Source organism: Passer domesticus, chromosome 21, assembly GCF_036417665.1.
Source record: "Passer domesticus isolate bPasDom1 chromosome 21, bPasDom1.hap1, whole genome shotgun sequence".
NCBI classification, from domain to species: Eukaryota; Metazoa; Chordata; class Aves; order Passeriformes; family Passeridae; genus Passer; species Passer domesticus.
In genome coordinates, this window is record NC_087494.1 from 2194514 (window position 1) to 2209065 (window position 14552).

General features: G+C 59.9%; 1 protein-coding gene across 3 annotated transcripts; it reads left to right on the forward strand.

Moving 5' to 3' along the window:
• Positions 1–978: 978 nt before the first annotated feature.
• KCNN1 (potassium calcium-activated channel subfamily N member 1) lies at positions 979–14223 on the forward strand. 3 transcript variants are annotated; one of them, XR_010349914.1, is made up of 9 exons: positions 979–1088; positions 2349–2810; positions 2887–2982; positions 4316–4734; positions 7996–8137; positions 9033–9143; positions 10655–10757; positions 12448–12517; positions 13384–13448. XR_010349914.1 is itself a non-coding variant. In XM_064396348.1 (9 exons), exons 2-9 carry the CDS (start codon positions 2406–2408, stop codon positions 13702–13704), a joined length of 1692 nt encoding a protein of 563 aa, XP_064252418.1. In that variant the 5' UTR covers positions 979–1088; positions 2349–2405; the 3' UTR covers positions 13705–14223. The 3 variants fall into 3 exon arrangements, 2 of the variants coding, with proteins under 2 accessions (XP_064252418.1, XP_064252419.1); XM_064396348.1 differs by having other exon boundaries at positions 10655–10782; positions 13384–14223; XM_064396349.1 differs by lacking the exon at positions 979–1088 and adding an exon at positions 1590–1674 and having other exon boundaries at positions 10655–10782; positions 13384–14223.
• The last annotated feature ends 329 nt before the right edge of the window (positions 14224–14552 follow it).

Below are 14552 nucleotides of genomic sequence, written 5' to 3' on the forward strand. Positions count from 1 at the left end.
GTGCAATGGGGTTTTTATGGGATGTAACCCCACGTGCAACGGGGTTATTTGTATGGGGCAGCCCTGTGTGCAATGGGGTTTTTATATGGTCAATCCCATACAATCCCATCCCCGTGCAATGGGGTTTCCATGTGTTTTAACCCCTCGTGCACTGGGGTTGTTGGTGCAGGGGAGCCCCTGGTGCAATGGGATTTTTGTGTGGTGCAGCCCCTGCGTGCAATGGGGTTTTAGTGTCACACAGCCACCTGTGCACTGGGGTTTTTATGGGATGTAACCCCTCGTGCAATGGGGTTTTTATGGGACGTAACCCCTCATGCAATGGGGTTTTTATGGGATGTAACTCCTCGTGCAATGGGGTTTTTATGGGATGTAACCCCTCGTGCAATGGGGTTTTTATGGGACGTAACCCCTCATGCAATGGGGTTTTTATGTGGTGTAACCCCTCGTGCAATGGGGTTTTTATGGGATGTAACCCCTCATGCAATGGGGTTTTTATGGGATGTAACCCCTCGTGCAATGGGGTTTTTATGGGATGTAACCCCTCATGCAATGGGGTTTTTATGGGATGTAACTCCTTGTGCAATGGGGTTTTTATGTGGTGCAGCCCCTCGTGCACTGGGGTTCTTGGTGCAACAGGGCCCTGCATGCAATGGGGTCATTGGTGCGGTGCCCCTCTTGAACAGGGACATTGCTGTGACATCCCTTTGTGCCATGGGGACACTGCTGTGCCAGTCCCTTGTGTTATGGGGACACTGCTGTGCCATCCCCTCGTGCCATGGGGACACTGCTGTGCCATCCCCTCACTGCCGTGCCATCCCCTCGTGCCCGGCGCTCGCCGCTGCAGGGGACAGTGTGCCCCGGGGGGTGGCACTGCCAGGGCAGGACCCTCCCGGGCTGTGCCAGCTCCGGGGGTCCCCAGCGTGTCACCGGGGGGCTTTGGGGACCCCCTGACGCCGCGTGTCCCCCGGCCAGGCGTGGAGGGAAGCCCATGGCCCCCGGACCCCCGGACCCCCCCCGCGCCCGGCCCCGGCCCCGCAGCCCCTGACGGCCCCGGGACCCCCCCGGGCGGCGCCGGGGAGCCCCAGCAGGTACGGGGGGTCTCGGGGGGCGTTTTGGGGTGTTCTGGGGGTGCTCTTGGAATGTTTTCGGGTGCACTGGGTGTGTTTTGGGGTGCTCTGGGGTGTTTTAGGGTGCACTGGGGTGCTCTTGGGATGTTTTGGGGTGCTCTGGGGGTGTTTTGGGGGTGTATTTGGGATATTTTGGGGTGCTCTGGGGTGTTTTGGGGTGCTCTGGGGGCCATGGGGGGCTGCACTGGGGGCTGATCAGTTTCGGGGCGCAGCGAGGCCGGAGGGTGGGGAGGGGTCGCGGGGGGTGCTGAGGGGCCGGGAGGGGGGAGGGGGCGGTTCTGGGGGGGTCCGGGGGTCTCCGGGAGGGCACGGAGGGGGCGGGGGGGCGCTGGGGGCGTGGCTAACGCCGGGGGGGCGTGGCACAAGGCGTGGCGCGGTGCTGGTCAGCGGGGGCGGGGTCTGCGCGGACCAATCACCTCGCGGGACGCGCTCAGACCACGCCCCCAGCCCCGCCCCCGGCGCTCCGGTGCCGCCGCCGCGCGCCCCCGGGACCGGCTCGGGCTGCGGCGGCGGGGACCGGGACCCGGCCCGGCCCCGGGCACGGCAGGTACCGGGCACGGCGGCACCGGGCACGGCGGGGGCGGGCGGCACCGGGCACGGCGGCGGCACCGGGCACGCGGCGGCACCGGGCACGGCGGCACCGGGGGCGGCGGGGACGCGCAGCCGCCGCTCGGGACCGGGGATGTCCCGCGGCTGCGGGGAGGGGACAGGGGGACAGGGGACAGCGGCCACCGGGAGCCGAGGGTGGCCGTGTCCTGGCGGCCGTGTCCGCAGCGGGGGGGGCGGGACGCGGTTCCGTGGGCAGGACACGGACACGGGCACGGTCACGGACACGGCCCCGCGGGCAGGACGCGTGTCCGTGGTCGCGGTGTGTCCCCGCCGCGGGCAGGACACGGCCACGTCCCCCACGAGCGCCACGCGTGGGCGGGACACGGACCTGTGGTCACTGCGTGTCCCTGTGGTCACTGCGTGTCCCCCCGCGGGCAGGACGTGACCCTGTGGTCACTCTGTGTCCCCCCACGCGCAGGACACGTCCCTGTGGTCACTGCGTGTCCCTGTGGTCACTGCGTGTCACCACGGCCAGGACATGTCCCCACCGCCGTCGAGGCCCCCCCGCTCCGCGCCGGGGGAAGCAGCACCGGGGCCGCGCGGGATCCCCCCACCCTCGTGTCCCCTCCCCGGCCACCCACCGTGTCCCCCCGCGTGTCCCCTGTCCCGCAGGACGCCCCCGCGCCGCCGAGCCATGCGGGATCGCCCGGTGCTGTCGCCAGCAGAGCCATGAGCAGCTGTCGCTACAATGGGGGGGTGGCGCGGGCACGGGGACCCCCGAGCGCCGCCCGCACCCCGCAACCGCCGCACCGGGACCCGCAACCGCCGAACCGGGACCCGCAGCCGCCGAACCGGGACCCGCAGCCGCCGCTGCCCTGCCCCAGCCCCCGCCTGCAGGTCGTGGTGTCCCGGCCCGAGCAGACCGGAGCGGCGGAGCCCGGGCCCGGCGCGGCCCCGCCGGGGCCGGGGGCGGCGGAGGAGCGGCGGAACCAGAACATCGGCTACAAGCTGGGCCACCGGCGAGCGCTCTTCGAGAAGCGCAAGCGGCTCAGCGACTACGCGCTCATCTTCGGCATGTTCGGCATCGTGGTGATGGTCACCGAGACCGAGCTCTCCTGGGGGGTCTACACCAAGGTGGGGAGGGTCTCGGGGTGCGGGTGGGGGGCTCCGGGGTGCGGCTGAGCTCACGGTTGTGGCGGTGCTGCCGTAGGAGTCGTCGTATTCGTTCGCCCTGAAATGCCTTATCAGCCTCTCGACGCTCATCCTGCTGGGGCTCATCGTCATGTACCACGCCAGGGAGATCCAGGTGAGCGCACCTGGCACGCGGTGGCACCTGGCGGGGGTGGCACCTGCTGGCGTCGGTCCCCGGGGTGGCACCAGACTGTCCCTGTGTCAAAAAAACAAAAAAAAAACCAAAAAAACCCCAAAAACCAAAAAAAAAAAAAACCCAAGGAAAAACCCGACCACTCTGGTCCTAAAAAGAAATAAAAAGAAGTTTTGGGTTTATAGTAAAAAAAGTCATCCTTAAAATAATAGTCCATAAGTTATTATTAATAGTCCGTACTTAATAGCCCATAAGTTAATACCCCGTAAGTTAATAACCCCGCAAATTAACCAAAATACCCCCTCAAATTAACAAAAAACCCCTTAATTTAACCAAAAACAACCCCCTCAAATTAACCAAGAAAGTCTCAAATTAACAAAAAAACCCCACCTCAACTTAACCAAATCTCCTCTAATTAACCAAAATATCCTCTCAGATTAACCAAAACTCCCCAAATGAACCCAAAACCCCTCAAATTAACCAACTCCCCCTGAAATTAACTCCAAAACTCAAATTAACGCAAAACCCCCTCAAGTAACCAAAATACCTCCTCAAATTAACCCAAATACCGCCTTAAATTTATCAAATGCCTCAAATTAACCCCAAGGTCCCTCAAATTAACTAAAATACTCCCTCAAATTAACCAAAACCCCTGAAATTAACCTAAACCTCTTGAAATTGACCAAAATAGCCCCTTAAATTAATCAAAACGCCTCAAGTTAACCCAAAACCCCGCAGCTGTTCATGGTGGACAACGGCGCCGACTGCACATAGCCATGACCTCGGAGCGCGTCTTCTTCATCGCGCTGCAATTAACCAAAATACCCTCTCAAATTTATCAAACACCTCCAATTAACTAAAATACTCCCTCAAATTAGCCAAAACCCCCTCAAATTAACCCAAAACCCCGCAGCTGATCATGGTGGACAATGGCGCCGACGACTGGTGCATCACCATGACCTCGGAGCGCGTCTTCTTCATCGCGCTGCAATTAACTAAAATGCCCTCTTAAATGAATCAAACGCCTCAAATTAACCAAAATATTCCCTGAAATTAACCAAACCCCCCTCAAATTAACCAAAATATTACCTGAAATTAACCAAACCCCCCTCAAATTAACCCAAAAACCCCACAGCTCTTCATGGTGGACAACGGCGCCGACGACTGGTGCATCGCCATGACCTTGGAGCGTGTCTTCTTCAATGCACTGCAATTAACCAAAATACCCTCTTAAATTAATCAAACGCCTCCAACTAACCAAAATCTTCCCTGAAATTAACCAAACCACCCTCAAATTAACCCAAAAACCCCACAGCTGTTCATGGTGGACAACGGCGCCGACGACTGGCGCATCGCCATGACCTCGGAGCGCGTCTTCTTCATCGCGCTGGAGCTGCTGGTGTGCGCCATCCACCCCATCCCCGGGCAGTACCTGTTCACCTGGACGGCCCGGCTGGCCTTCACCTACGCGGCTTCGGTGGCCCACGCCGACGTGGACATCATCCTGTCCATCCCCATGTTCCTGCGGCTCTACCTGATCGGCCGCGTGATGCTGCTGCACAGCAAGCTCTTCACCGACGCCTCGTCGCGCAGCATCGGCGCGCTCAACAAGATCAACTTCAACACGCGCTTCGTCATGAAGACGCTCATGACCATCTGCCCCGGCACCGTGCTGCTGGTGTTCAGCATCTCCTCCTGGATCATCGCCGCCTGGACCGTGCGCGTCTGCGAGAGGTGGGCGCGCAGCGGGGGGAGCGCGGCGTGGAGGGAAGGGTGGGGTTTGGGGGGTCCCGCTTTGGGGTTTGCGTGGGGTTTTCATGGGGTTTTCATGGGTGGAGGTAGACCCCATGGTTTGGGGGTTCCCGTTTTGGGGTTTTTGTGGCTGGAGGTAGAGGCCGTGGTTTAGGGGTTCCCATTTTGGGGTTTTCACGGGTTCCATTTTGTGGTTTTCGTGGGTGGTGGTAGACCCCATGGTTTGGGGGTTCCCGTTTTGGGGTTTTCATGGGTTCCATTTTGTGGTTTTCCTGGGGTTTTCATGGGTGGTGGTAGACCCCATGGTTTGGGGGTTCCCATTTTGGGGTTTTCCTGGGGTTTTCGTGGGTGGTGGTAGACCTCGTGGTTTGGAGGTTCAGTTTTGGGGTTTTCGTGGGTGGAAGTAGACCCCATGGTTTGGGGGTTCCTGTTTTGGGGGTTTCATGGGTTCCATTTTATGGTTTTCGTGGGTGGAGGTAGAGGCCGTGGTTTAGGGGTTCCCATTTTGGGGTTTTCACGGGTTCCGTTTTGTGGTTTTCGTGGGTGGAGGTAGACCCCATGGTTTGGGGGTTCCCATTTTGGGGTTTTCGTGGGTGGTGGTAGACCCCGTGGTTTGGGGGTTCAGTTTTGGGGTTTTTGTGGGTGGAAGTAGACCCGATGGTTTGGGGGTTCCTGTTTTGGGGTTTTCACGGGTTCCATTTTGTGGTTTTCGTGGGTGGAGGTAGAGGCCATGGTTTAGGGGTTCCCATTTTGGGGTTTTCATGGGTTCCATTTTGGGGTTTTTGTGGGTGGAGGTAGAGGCTGTGGTTTAGGGGTTCCATTTTGGGTTTTTCATGAGGTTTTCATGGGTGGACACAAAAGCCGTGGTTTAGGGGTTCTGTTTTGGGGTTTTCGTAGGGTTTCTGTGGCGTTTTCATGGGTGGAGGTAGACCCCATGGTTTGGGGGTTCCCGTTTTGGGGTTTTTGTGGCTGGAGGTAGAGGCTGTGTTTTAGGGGTTCCCATTTTGGGGTTTTCATGGGGTTTTTGTGGGGTTTTCATGGGTGGAGGTAGAGGCTGTGGTTTAGGGGTTCCATTTTGGGTTTTTCATGAGGTTTTCATGGTGGACACAAAAGCCGTGGTTTAGGGGTTCTGTTTTGGGGTTTTCGTGGGGGTTTTGTGCGGTTTTCATGGGTGGACACAAAGGTTGTGTTTTAGGGGTTCCATTTTGGGGTTTTCAAGGAGGGTTCTGAGTGAGGGGGTTTAGGTGGAACGGGGTGGGGGTGCAGCTGAGGAGGTGTCGAGGGGGTTTGAGGGGTGGGAGACCCCCATGGTTAGGATGTTTGGGGTTTGGCAGGGGGAATTGTCCCCAAGCTCCGCCGTGTCACCCTGGGGTGGGGCCTGCTGGGGCTGGGGGTGACACGGAGGGGACCAAAACTGGGGGTCCCTTAGAGGGAACCAAAGGTTTGGGGTCCCACAGAGGGGTCCGGGAATGTCACATTCCCACCGAGGGGATTCTCCAGGGCGCTCCTCAGCTGCTCCCCGCGGGGTCCCCAGAATGTCCCCGCAGGGTGCCCAGAATGTCCCCTGCGGTGTTCAGGAGTGTCCCCGAGGGGTGCCCAAAATGTCCCTGCGGGGTGTCCGGGAATGTCCCCGCAGGGTGCCCAAAATGTCCCTGCGGGGTGTCCGCAATGTCCCCGCGGGGTGTCGGGAATGTCCCTGCAGGGTGTCGGGAATGTCCCTGCGGGGTGTCGGGAATGTCCCTGCAGGGTGTCGGGAATGTCCCCGCGGGGTGTCCGGGATGTCCCTGCAGGGTGTCCGGGATGTCCCCGCGGGGTGTCCGGGATGTCCCCGCCGTGTCCCCGCCCCTGCTGGCCCCCAGCCCCCCCAGCCCCCGGGGGTCGCGCATTAACCGCTGTTGTTTTCCCTCCCTGCCCGCTCTGCTGCTTGCAGGGACAAACTGTGAGTGACCGCGGGGACCGTCCCGAGTGCCCGCAGGGACTGTCCCCCGCCCCAGGCTTCTGCTCCCGGACCCCCAGGATTTAGGATTGGCTGCGGCCGGGGGCGGGCGGGGGGCGCGGAAAGGGGCCCCGAGCCCTTTTTCCTCTTGGAACCTCAGCAGCTGCTTCCTGTCCCCTCCCCGCTGTCCCCTGCCTTGGGGACCTCCGTGGTGGCTTTCGGGGACTTTCAGAGAGACCCCACAAGGAGCTGGGGGTCTCCAAAGGGTTTTTTTGCTCCTGGGATCCGACTTTTGTCCATTCCTGTTCCCGCACGTTTTGGGGTCCTGGGGGCAATCCCGAGTGTTCCTTGGGAACGCGGGTCCCGGGAATTGTCACCGTGCTGTCACCTCCCCCCTCGCCCCGGGCTGTCCCCGCCCTGTCCCTGCCGTGTCCCTCGGTGCCGGGTGAGGTTCCAAGCCCAGAACAGGTTGGGAAGCAGCAATCCTAAATTCCTGACGCTTGAGACCCCACGCCCCCACCCGGGCTGGTTCCTCTGTCCCTTTTCCCTTTCCCAATCCCATTTCCCTTTTCTGACCCCATTTCCATTTCCCAATCCCATTTCCCTTTCCCAATCCCATTTCCCCTTTCCCAATCCCATTTCCCTTTCCCACCCCATTTTCCCTTTTCCCAATCCCATTTCCCCCTTTCCCAATCCCATTTCCCTTTCCCACCCCGTTTTCCCCTTTTCCCACCCCATGTCCCCGCATGTCCCCATCCCCTGCCCAGCTTGGCCGCTGCTCCGTGTCCCCCAGCCGGGCTTGTCCCCACCCTTGGGGACAGGGGGGTGGTGGCACCGCCGTGTTTGTGGCATCGGAATCTCGCAGTGTCCCCCGCTGTCACCCGCGGTGGCCTTTGGTGACATCGGCGTCCTGTGCTTTTGGGGACAGCGGTGCCACCTCTGTGCTGTCCCCTCAGTGTCCCCCAACCCCACTCCCAACGGGACACAGCCCGGCCGTGGGACATCCCCGTGGTGTCCCCAGTTCTGGCTTGGGGACAACGCCCCAAACCCGCCGCGACGGGCACGAAATGGGGCAGTCAACGACCGCGGTGACATCGCTGTCCTGCGCTTCTGGGGACAGCAGTGCCACCTCTGTGCCGTCCCCTCACTGTCCCCGGGGGACACAGCCTGGCCATGGGACATCCCCATGGTGTCCCCAATTCCATCTTGGGGACAACGCCCCGAACCCACCGCAATGGGCACAAAAGGGGGGAGGAATTCTGTGACAGCGGTGACAGCGGTGACAGCGGTGCCACCACCCCGCGCAGGTACCACGACAAGCAGGAGGTGACCAGCAACTTCCTGGGGGCCATGTGGCTGATCTCCATCACCTTCCTGTCCATCGGCTACGGGGACATGGTGCCACACACCTACTGCGGCAAGGGCGTGTGCCTGCTCACCGGCATCATGGTGAGCCTGGGGACAGCCTGGGGACACGGGGACACGGGGACACAGCTGGGGACAGTCTGGGGACAGTCTGGGGACAGCCTGGGGACAGCCTGGGGACACGGGGACACAGCTGGGGACAGCCTGGGGACACGGGGACACGGGGACACGGCTGGGGACAGGCTGGGGACAGCCTGGGGACAGCCTGGGGACACGGGAACACAGCTGGGGACAGGCTGGGGACAGGCTGGGGACACGGGGACACAGCTGGGGACAGCCTGGGGACACGGGGACATGGCTGGGGACAGCCTGGGGACAGCGTGGGGACAGGGGGACACAGCTGGGGACAGCCTGGGGACACGGGGACATGGCTGGGGACAGCCTGGGGACAGCGTGGGGACAGGGGGACACAGCTGGGGACAGCCTGGGGACAGCCTGGGGACAGGGGGACACAGCTGGGGACAGCCTGGGGACAGCCTGGGGACACGGCTGGGGACAGGGGGACACAGCTGGGGAAAGGCTGGGGACAACCAGGGGACAGGCAGAGGACACGGCTGGGGACAAGGGGACATGGCAGGGGACAGGCAGAGGACACAGGGACACGGCTGGGGACATGGCGGGGGACACTGAGAGGGGACACCGTGTGGGGACAGGCGAGAGGACACTGGTGTGGGGACACCATGAGGGGACACTGCCTTGGGGACACCATGAGGGGACACCATGAGGTGGCACTGCCCTGGGGACACCGCGAGGACATTTTCCACTCGGGAAAAGGGATTATTTTCAATCCCAGCTCGAGAAGCGAGTTGGGAATTTCACATTCCTGCCGTGTTTTATTTTTATATTTTTTTTAAAAACCCAAATTAATGCGAAAATGCAAACGAAGGGGTGGGGCCAACGCTGTCCCCTGTCCCCGCAGGGCGCGGGCTGCACGGCGCTGGTGGTGGCCGTGGTGGCCCGGAAGCTGGAGCTGACCAAAGCCGAGAAACACGTCCACAACTTCATGATGGACACGCAGCTCACCAAGCGGGTGAGGCCGCGGGCTGGCCCCAAAAATGGGGGAAATCCCGCTAAAAATGGGAAAAAATGTTAGAACTGGGGAAAACCCCGTTAAAACCAATTGAAATGGGGGAAATCCTGTTTGAAATGAAAAAAAACCTGTTAAATTTGGGGGGAAACCCCATTAAAACCAATTAAAATGGAAAAAAAGCTGTTAAAAGCCATTAAAATGGGAAAAATCTCATTAAAACCCATTAAAATGGGAAAAATCCCATTAAAAATAAGAAAAAAAAAAACGTTTAAAATGGGGGGAAAATGTTAAAATTGGGGAAAAAGGTTAAAATTGGAGAAAACTCCATTAAAACCCATTAAAATGGGAAAAAATCTCATTAAAACCCATTAAAATGGGAAAAAATCCCATTAAAAAACAACCACGTTAAAAATGGGGGGTAAATGTTAAAATTGGGGGGAAAAGGTTAAAATTGGAGAAAACTCCATTAAAACCTATTAAAATGGGGAAAATCCCGTTAAAAATAGGAAAAAACTGAATTAGAAAAAATCCCATTAAAACCCATTAAAATGTGAAAAATCCCGTTAAAACTGGGAAAAAAATGTTTAAAAAACCCCAAAACAATAAAACTGATTAAAATGGGTAAAAACCCATTAAAAACATTAAAACCCATTGAAATGGGAAAAAACCCATTGAAATTGGGGAAAACTCCATTAAAAGAAGGAAAACCCCATTAAAAATGGAAAAAAACTGTTAAAATTGGGGGAAACCCCATTAAAACTTATTAAAATGGGGAAAATACTGCTAAAAATGGAAAAAAAGTTAAAATTGGGGGAAACCTCATTAAAATTGATTAAACTGGGAGAAATCCCATTAAAACTCATTAAAAACAGGGGAAAGCCCCATAAAAACTGGGGAAAAAATGGGGGAAACCCTATAAAGCTTGGAAGAACCTCCTTAAAACCTGGAGATACCACATTGAAACCGAGAGGAACTCCACTAAAAACCATGGAAAAACTCAACTAAAATTGCAAAAAAACCCAATTTAAACTGGGAAAGAAACCTAAAAAACTGGGAAAAACCCACCAAAAAATGGGAAAAAATGGGAAAAAGCCAATTCTGATGTCCCTTCACGGGTGACTGGTGGGGTGTGGGGTTGCAGGTGAAGAACGCCGCTGCCAACGTGCTCAGGGAAACGTGGCTCGTCTACAAGCACACCAAGCTGGTGAAGGAGATCCACCCAATTAAAAATGGGCAAAAATGGGACAAAACCTTTTAAAAATAGGAAAAAATGGAAAAAACCCTATAAAGCTTGGAAGAACCTCCTTAAAACCTGGAAATACCACATTGAAACCGAGAGGAACGCCATTAAAAACCATGGAAAAACTCAACTAAAATTGCAAAAAAACCTCAATTTAAACTGGGAAAAAAACCTAAAAAACTGGGAAAAACCCACCAAAAAATGGGAAAAAATGGAGAAAAGCCAATTTTGGTGTCCCTTCACGGGTGACTGGTGGGGTTTGGGGTTGCAGGTGAAGAACGCCGCTGCCAACGTGCTCAGGGAAACGTGGCTCATCTACAAGCACACCAAGCTGGTGAAGAAGATCGACCACGCCAAAGTTCGGACCCACCAGCGTAAGTTCCTCCAAGCCATCCATCAGTAAGTGCCACCGCTTTTCCTGCTTCCTTGTCACCTCCCCCGGCCAGCGCCCTGTCCCCAAAGGGGGTGTGTCCCCTCCCGGGTGGGTGACAGCTGCTCGCCCTTGGGGTGGCCTGGGTTTGTCGCCCTGGCGGGTGTCTCTGCTGGGTTTGTCACCTGGTTTTGGTGTCTGTTCTGGTCTTGGCACCTGGCCTTGTCCCCGTTGCTGTCCGTCCACTGTCCCCAACCCTATTCTTGTCCCCTGCCCTTGTCCCTATTCCTTGTCCCCATTCTTGTCCCCTGTCCCCCATTCCACTGTCCTGCTCCCCTGTCCTTGTCCTGTTCCCATTCTTGTCCCCATTTTTGTCCCCTGCCCTTGTCCTCACTCCTTGTCCTCTGTTCTCCATTCCCACTGTCCCTCTCCCCTGGTCTTGTTCTCTACCCCATTCTTGTCCCCTGCCCTTGTCCCCTGTCCTTGTCCCCATTCTTGTCCCCTGTCCCTCATTCCCTTGTCCTCTCTCCTCTCTCTCTGTCCCATCCCCTGTCCCCTGTCCTTGTCCTCCATCCGCTGTCCCCATCCCCTATTTCATCCCTGTCCCCTTGTGCCAGTCTGTGTCCCCCGCCTCTCCTGTCCCTGTCCCTGTCCCTGTCCCTGTCCCTGTCCCCATCCCTGTCCCCATCCCCGTCCCCGTCCCCGTCCCTGTCCCTGTCCCTGTCCCTGTCCCTGTGTCCCCATCCCTGTCCCTGTCCCCATCCCCGTCCCTGTCCCCATCCCCGTCCCCGTCCCCGTCCCTGTCCCTGTCCCTGTGTCCCCATCCCTGTCCCTGTCCCCATCCCCGTCCCTGTCCCCATCCCCATCCCTGTCCCCGTCCCTGTCCCTGTGTCCCCATCCCTGTCCCCATCCCTGTCCCTGTCCCCATCCCCGTCCCTGTCCCTGTCCCTGTGTCCCCATCCCTGTCCCTCACCCCTGCTGGCACCACCAGCCCTGTGGGGTGACCCCCGGGCCCCCCCATCTTCGGGGTGGGGTTTGGGGTGTGGGGGTGGCCCGGCTGGGCCGGGGGGGTCCCTTTGGGTCCCTTTGGGTCCCTTTGGGTCCCTTCGGGACCCTCGGGGTGGGGGCGGTGGCGCTGTCGCGCTGTCCCCTCGGGTTTAACCCTTTGTTTTGTCTCTGTCGCGCCGCCCCCGCAGAGCTCAGAAGTAAGTGCCCCCCCTCCCCTCCCCCACCCAGCTTCGCCACGTTTGGGGTGGGGGGGACACCCCAAGACCCGGGGGGACACCCCAACATGGGGGGGACACCCCAAAACCCGGAGGGACACCCCAACATGGGGGGGGGGGGGGACTGGTTTGGGGGGGAGGGGCTGCGCTTGATGGGAGGGGCTGCATGGGGGGGGACAGAGGTGACAGCACTCCGGGGGGGGTGACAGCACTTCTGGGAGGGTGACAGTGCTCTTGGGGGGTGACAGCACTCCGGGGGGTGTGACAGAGCTTCTTGGGGGAGGTGACAGTGCTCCTGGGGGGTGACAACGCTGCTGGGGGGGAGTGACAGCGCTCCTGGGGGGTGACAGAGCTCCTGGGGGGGTGACAGCGCTCCTGGGGGGTGACAGCATTCCAGGGGGGGTGACAGCGCTGCCAGGGGGGGTGACAGCACTCCAGGGCGTGTCCCCAAGCCTGGCGCTGTCCCCTCAGGCTGAGGAGTGTGAAGATGGAGCAGCGCAAACTCAACGACCAGGCCAACACCCTGGTGGACCTGGCCAAGGTGAGCTGCTTCCCAAAAACCCCATTGCTGGGGGGTCAGCCCCAAAAAAACCCCATTGTTATTGCATCAGCCCCAAAAAACCCCATTGCTGCGGGGTCAGCCCCAAAAAACCCCATTGCTGGGGGTCAGCCCCAAAAAACCCCGTTGTTTTGGGGTCACAGCCATCCCTTCCCCCAAACCCCCGTTGTTTTGGTGTCTTGCTGACTGTGCCCCTGTTGTTTTGGGGTCCCCCTTTCCCCACCCCCCCACATTTCGGGGTCCCCTGAGCCGTGCCCCCCATTTCGGGGTCGGTGTCTGACAGACACAGTCGGTGACCCCTGCCCCCACACCCCCAATGTTTTGGGGTCCCCCTGCCCCCATTTCGGGGTCCCCCCTGACCCATGCCCCCCATTTGGGGTCCCCCTGACCCCTGCCCCCCATTTCGGGGTTCCTTGTCCCCCCCATTTCGGGGTCCCCCTGACCCATGCCCCCCCCCATTTCGGGGTGCCCTGAGCCGTGTCCCCCGGTCCCGCAGGCGCAGTTGGTGACCCGTGTCCCCATACCCCCCGTATTTTTGGGGTTCCTCTGCCCCACCCCCCCCCATTTCGGGGTTCCTTGTCCCCCCCATTTCGGGGTGCCCTGAGCCGTGCCCCCCATTCGGGGTGCCCTGAGCCGTGCCCCTCATTTCGGGGTTCCTTGTCCCCCCCATTTCGGGGTGCCCTGAGCCGTGCCCCCCGTTCGGGGTCCCGCAGGCGCAGTCGGTGACCCCTGTCCCCATATCCCCCGTGGTTTTGGGGTTCCCCTGCCCCCACCCCTCAATGTTTTGGGGTCCCCCCACCTCCCCCCCCATTTCGGGGTCCCCCCATGTCGCTGTCCGTGTCCCGCAGGCGCAGTCGGTGATGCTGGAGCTGCTCTCGGAGCTGCAGGAGCGCCACGAGGAGCTGGGGCAGCGCCTGGGCGCGCTGGAGGCGCAGCTGGAGGCGCTGGGGGGGCTCCTGCAGGCGCTGCCCGCGCTGCTGGCCCGGGCCCTGGGGACAGGGACAGCGCCGGGGACACCCCCGGGGACAGCCACGGGGACAGCCACGGGGACAGCCACGGGGACAGCCACGGCCCCCGGGACAGCCACGGCACCGGGGACACCGCGGGACAGCGGCGACACCGCGCCCTGCAGCCCCCGCCGCCACGGCACCGGCAGCGACAGCGGCTGAGGGACAGCGGCGGGACACCCGTGTCACCCGTGTCACCCGTGTCACCTGTGTGTCACCTCGGAGTGATGGGGACAGCGGCTGAGGGACAGCGGCGGGACACCCGTATCACCCGTGGCACCTGTGTCACCTGTGTGTCACCTGTGTGTCACCTCGGAGTGATGGGGACAGTGGCTGAGGGACAGCGGTGGGACACCGTGTGTCACCTGTGTCACCTCAGAGTGATGGAGAGGGCGGCTGAGAGACAGTGGTGGGACACCCGTGTCACCTGTGTCACCTGTGTCACCTGTGTGTCACCTTGGAGTGATGGGGACAGCGGCTGAGGGACAGCGGCGGGACACCGTGTGTCACCTGTGTGTCACCTGTGTGTCACCTGTGTCACCTCGGAGTGATGGGGACAGCGGCTGAGGGACAGCACCGTGTCACCCGTGTCACTGTGTGTCACCCGTGTCACTGTGTGTCACCCATGTCACCTCGGACAGCAGCTGAGGGACAGCACCGTGTCACCCGTGTCACCGTGTGTCACCTCGGGGTGCTGGGGACACCCCCCCTCTCCCCTTCTGTCACCTGGGACGGCGGGTGACCCCGTGGGGGGGGTTGGGGACACCCTTTGTGTCCCCCCACAATTTTGGGGTGCGGGGGGGGGGGTCACAGAGCCCTTTGTACCCCCCTGATTTTGGGGTGCACAGGGGGTCCCCATCCCTTTGTACCCCTCCGGTTTCGGGGTGAGGGGGGGTCACAGAGCCCTCTGTCCCCCCCGGAGTTTTGGGGTGCAGGGGGTCCCAGCCCCCTGCGGTTTTGGGGTGCGAGGGGGGGTCACAGAGCCCTTTGTACCCCCCTAATTTTGGGGT